This window comes from Schistocerca cancellata, chromosome 1 (assembly GCF_023864275.1).
Source record: "Schistocerca cancellata isolate TAMUIC-IGC-003103 chromosome 1, iqSchCanc2.1, whole genome shotgun sequence".
NCBI lineage: Eukaryota > Metazoa > Arthropoda > Insecta > Orthoptera > Acrididae > Schistocerca > Schistocerca cancellata.
In genome coordinates, this window is record NC_064626.1 from 333,753,316 (window position 1) to 333,759,315 (window position 6,000).

Below are 6,000 nucleotides of genomic sequence, written 5' to 3' on the forward strand. Positions count from 1 at the left end.
CAAATTATGTAAAGGATAGATTGCTACTCACCATATAAAGGAGATGCTGAGTTGCAGACAGGCACAGCAAAAAGACTGCTAACCATGTGAGCCAAAAGAACTTCTTCTAAAGTAGACAACACACACACACACACACACACACACACAGAGAGAGAGAGAGAGAGAGATAGAGAGAGAGAGAGGGGTGCGTGTGTGTGTGTGTGTGGGAGGGGGGGGGGGGTTTCGAAGTCTTTTTGGTGTGCATGTCTGCAACTCAACAGCTCCTCTATATGGTGAGTGTGTATTGCTTAGCAGTCTTCTTGGTGTGCCCATCTAGAACTCAACATTTCCTCTACACGGTGGGTAGCAATCTATTCTTTTCATAATTCTGGTATTATTCCAGCCTGGATTTTCCTTTGTTTGAAATATAGCCTTAGTTTTATTTATAGCAATTGACATATAGATGCTAGAATAATTTTCCAAATGTGAAAACATGTTCATCAGTAAAGGTAAACACATCAGTTGGAAACTTACCCAAAGCATGGACAAAGATGAATTGCCTCCCAAATGGAGAGTACTCATATTACTCAACAATTTATGATACCAGAAGTTCCTGCAAAGATCCAGAATGTTCAGGTATTAGTAACTGTTACTGGCTGAATCTTGAAATCAAACATGGCACCTGCACATCACCAGTCAGCAGTGGTAATTGCTGCAGCATGCTGGATGACACAGATTGTGGGATTGAGTCAGACCCTTAGGAAACAGTGCCGTAATGTTTCACAGAGAAGTTTATAGAATCTTCAAGAACATCTAAAATTAATTAACAAATACTGACCCTGTTGTCAACTGCAAAATGCTTGGAAGATCAGTTGAACAGTATGGATAGTATTGTGAAAAGGTTTTACAAAATGAATTGCTGCAAAAGTAGGGAAAGAATAATGGAATGTAGCTGAATTAAATAAAGCAAATCAGAAGGATTTATATTAGGAAATGAGGGCCTAAAAGTAGTTGTTGAGTTATTCATTTGGGCAGTCAAACTAACTGATGGCAGTGAAAGAAGGTAAAATATAAATGGAGACTGTCAATAACAAGAGAAGTGTCTCTGGAAAAGATAAGTTTCCAAACATTTACCTGCAAATTAAAATGTGGCATCACACACAGCTGAGCACAATATGCTCAATTTCAATAGCTGCTTCACAACCCATGCAATCTGGATCCTTCCCCCAATGCCAGCTTCTCTAAATTACATAGATGGGAGTTGCCTTTGCAGTACAGCCTTCTGTCCTTTAATCCTCATGGCCTCAAATCTCTTCTACCCTCTTCTCCAAATCCAACTCCACTCCTGCCCCATGACCTTATCTTCATTCATCCTACATCCACAACCTCTTCACTTCTTCCTCTGTTCTATCTACCCCTCCCAATCCACTACTGTGTGATGAGTCATTACCTTTACTTCTTACATTACGTATGCATTTATATTGTGGTTCAGGAAATATAAATTTAATTGATCGACTGACTGAGTGACTTTTATTCTAGGGATTTACGATCATTTCATTATTTTTATGTGTGTGAATTTTTGTTTTAGGCAGGTTAAATTATTTGAACCAACTCTTAGACCAAAAGGACTTGGACTTGGAGCAGGGAAACAGACTGGAAGCAATGGTGATGGTGAAGATAATAAGGTGGAGTTAGGTTGCCATGTTAAAATTTTGAGTAAAACAAATGCTGATGTCACTGGGGAGGTATGTGTCATTCAATTTTTCAGTTAACAAAAATTATTTACTATATGATTTCCTTTTATTTTCAGTCACTTACACAATCAATTTTTTATAATACTCCTAGAATTATGATGCAACACCACACTTGTTATAAAGTATAAAGTATTGCCTCTCTGTATACCCAAAGTACTTCAAGTATAGACCTTTTCCACTGGCACGTATTCTCCGGAAATAACTATCCTTCAAAAGTGTCGCATACTTGCATCTGGTATGCCTGCATAGGTGCTATGTGCATAAGAAATAGGTGTGGGAGTTTTCAGGATACTATCCTCATCGTTTTAACAGCAATACAAAGCCTGTATCAGATTGGCAGTGTGTTTGAGCCACTGTGATACACTTTTATAAGAAAACCTGCAGCATCACATACTACCTTAGAGTCGATGAAAATGGGAAGTTGTCTGTCGTAGTTGAAGTGTGTTGTGAATAATGGCAGTCCTTAAAGAAAGAGCAACAAAGGATAGCAAGTACTTCGACATACATTCCTGGAGGATTCATTCAACCTACTGGAAAGGCCATTCCAGCAGAGATTTAGAGCACTGAATGCTAAGAACATTATATTGTGCCCCGTATCAGAACAGATGCCTCTTATCTTGATCTTCATTGGAGTGTGCTAATGAGTGACAAAGAATGTTTAGGTATCCAACCTTGCTGTATTTTGTTTTGATGTTCATGGATTTCTCTTCTGTTTTGTTCATATGTACAGCACTGTGAAGATTATTTATGACTGAAACTGGTGGCGAATAAATAGCACTTAGTCATCACTCATTTTTCCAAGTACAGTATATCATTGCTGTTAATAATTACTTGAAAAAAAAAAGCTCTTCATCATCACACATTTTTCCAAGTACAGTGTATCATTGCTGTTAATAATTACTTGAAAAAAATATCCAAATATAACATAGATTGAATCAGGTACTTGGCTTTCTTTGACTAAGGTTAATCAAATTACTCCAACATGAGGTCTGTTCAAAGAATCCCAGGACATTTGTAATTTCATGTCAACAGTGTGTTGGGGTGCAATGTGGTTGACATCCTCATATCATGAAATCCTGATGCAGCATCTTGGAATGCATCATGTTGCCACCAAATTCGTCCCACTGCTCATGATTCAGTTGCGACTGTTGCATCTGCCTCATCTCCTGTACTCTCCAGACCTGGGCTCTGCAGACTTTTTTATTTCCAGAGCTAAAAACCCCATTGAAAGAATGAGGATGTGCAACAATAGACGAGATAAGAGAATATGCGCAAATGGCACTGCGTGCGATTCAGAAAGGGTGTACCAAGACTGCTTCTGGAAGTGGAAACAACATTGGTAACGATGTATCAATTGTGCAGGAGAATATTTTGAAGGAGACAATGCACAATAAGTACAGGGCTATTACAAATGATTGAAGCGATTTCATAAATTCACTGTAGCTCCATTCATTGACATATGGTCACGACACACTACAGATACGTAGAAAAACTCATAAAGTTTTGTTCGGCTGAAGCCGCACTTCAGGTTTCTGCCGCCAGAGCGCTCGAGAGCGCAGTGTGACAGAATGGCGACAGGAGCTGAGAAAGCGTATGTTGTGCTTGAAATGCACTCGCATCAGTCAGTCATAACAGTGCAACGACACTTCAGGACGAAGTTCAACAGAGATCCACCAACTGCTAACTCCATTCGGTGATGGTATGCGCAGTTTAAAGCTTCTGGATGCCTCTGTAAGAAGAAATCAACGGGTCCGCCTGCTGTAAGCGAAGAAACGGTTGAAAGCGTGCGGGCAAGTTTCACGCGTAGCCCGCGGAAGTCGACAAATAAAGTAAGCAGGGAGCTAAACGTACCACAGCCGACGGTTTGGAAAATGTTACGGAAAAGGCTAAAGCAGAAGCCTTACCGTTTACAATTGCTACATGCCCTGACACCCTATGACAAAGTCAAACGCTTTGAATTTTCGGCGCGGTTGCAACAGCTCATGGAAGAGAATGCGTTCAGTGCGAAACTTGTTTTCAGTGATGAACCAACATTTTTTCTTAATGGTGAAGTGAACAGACACAATGTGCGAATCTGGGCGGTAGCGAATCCTCACGCATTCGTGCAGCAAATTTGCAATTCACCAAAAGTTAACGTATTTTATGCAATCTCACGGTTTAAAGTTTACGGCCCCTTTTTCTTCTGCGAAAAAAACATTACAAGACACGTGTATCTGGTCATGCTGGAAAATTGGATCAAGCCACAACTGGAGACCGACAGCGCCGACTTCATCTTTCAACAGGATGGTGCTCCACCGCACTTCCATCATGATGTTCGGCATTTCTTAAACAGGAGATTGGAAAACTGATGGATCGGTCATGGTGGAGATCATGATCAGCAATTCATGTCATGGCCTCCACGCTCTCCCGACTTAACCCCATGCGATTTCTTTCTGTGGAGTTATGTGAAAGATTCAGTGTTTAAACCTCCTCTACCAAGAAACGTGCCAGAACTGTGAGCTCGCATCAATGATGCTTTTGAACTCATTGATGTGGACATGCTGCGCCCAGTGTGGGAGGAACTTGATTATCGGCTTGATGTCTGCCAAATCACTAAAGGGGCACATATCGAACATTTGTGAATGCCTAAAAAAACTTTTTGAGTATGTGTGGGCAAAGCATTGTGAAAATATCTCAAATAATAAAGTTATTGTAGAGCTGTGAAATCGCTTCAATCATTTGTAATAACCCTGTAAAAGGTATGCACAGAAAAATTTTGTGAACAAAGCACCAGAATTTTTTGAACAGACCTCATGTACATGAGCAACTAAAAGAGCCTCCAGTTTTTATCAAGTTCTTATTTTACATAAACATCATTGAAACATGGCAGTATTATGTGCAAACAAACACATGCAAATGAGTTTTTCTGTCCTTCCTTTAGGTTGTGTCATTTGATGAAGATTCTGGAAGATTAGTGGTAAAAACATCCGATGGAACATTTGTATCTGTCCATGAGATGATGGTGAAGGTTATAAAGAAGAAAAGCAGCAATGATGTAAGTGTGGCTTAGATCTGATGTCAGTAAAAATAATCTTTTATGAATGGTATCAGTTTTTAAATGAATTAATATGAATAGTGATTATACATCCAAGGTTAGTACAAATTTTAATAGGGCAAATTAATAATGAGAGTACTTTCAAAATTCTAACAGAAAAAATCCTGTTCTGTGTAATAATTGCAATAAAAGTAAGGCACAAAGATACTTCTTTTGGTTATGGTTTTTGTGTCAACTAGTTTTTTTTTTCCCCTCAAATTGAGAACAGGAGGATTTTCTACTAACTTTAGCTTTGGATCTCTGTTGTTTATAAGATTAGATATTGTCTATTACAAAAGGTGATTTTATCATGGGTTGAAGTGAATTAGCACAATGGTTAACTGTAATGTACCACAGATCCATGGAGCAGATAATTTATCCCGAATCGGAAGGTAACATACATTAAATTTATTTTATGGATATTGTTACCCTTTAATTTACTTGATCATGTGAGTCCGTTAGTTTCCTACAGGTGTGTTGCTTTTGCAGGCCAGTTCCGGTAAGAGGTCTTACGAGAATAATTCAGCAACCACAAAGAAGCACAAATATAGGTAGCAACACCTGTCATGAAGTGAAGTGAAGAAAATACAGTGACTACTTGTGTCCATTAAACAAATGACTGCAGAAATTGGAAGAACTAAATTTATTCAAATTTCCCTAGTGTTTTATTGACAGAGACTTAAGTAATTGTAATATAGGTTTTACTGTAATTTTACACAAATTTTTGTCTTATTTCAGAATAAAAATGGAACTACTTTTATACATGAAACATTCTGTGTGAAATATATGTAGAAATGGCCCTATGATTAACTATTACTCCCTCATCCAACAACAGGGTGTACTGTTACTTATTAGTAATTTAATGATATTCCTCTCAAGACTGTTAATGCAAAAGTAGTAGTAGCAGTATGCGATTCCTTAAAATTATCTGAAGTATGAACATCATAAAGGGACAGACATTACTTGGAAATATCGAATATGATTTATCTCTCTGTTCAGTTTTGCAGCAGATTAAATGAGACAAACGGTTTCAGTATGAAGGTTGTTCCCATATACGTATGTATACAGGTCGATTGTCGCTGAAAAATTTTTGATAGTTGTCAAAGAAAGTGTTTAATTAATAATTTTAATATGACTGAAGCTATTGCAAAGAAATGTTAAGAGGAGTCAGTGCATTTAACAAGAAATGTTGAT

General features: G+C 38.2%; 1 protein-coding gene across 1 annotated transcript in view; it reads left to right on the forward strand.

Annotated features, from left to right (window-relative positions):
• The window catches only part of LOC126173395 (G-patch domain and KOW motifs-containing protein), a 28,174-nt gene extending 22,599 nt beyond the window's left edge, over positions 1-5,575 (forward strand). The window contains exons 5-7 of the mRNA XM_049920953.1: positions 1,568-1,724; positions 4,654-4,767; positions 5,296-5,575. Coding sequence (XP_049776910.1) covers positions 1,568-1,724; positions 4,654-4,767; positions 5,296-5,361 — 337 coding nt within the window. The 3' untranslated portion in view covers positions 5,362-5,575. The remainder of the gene's footprint in view (positions 1-1,567; positions 1,725-4,653; positions 4,768-5,295) is intronic.
• The last annotated feature ends 425 nt before the right edge of the window (positions 5,576-6,000 follow it).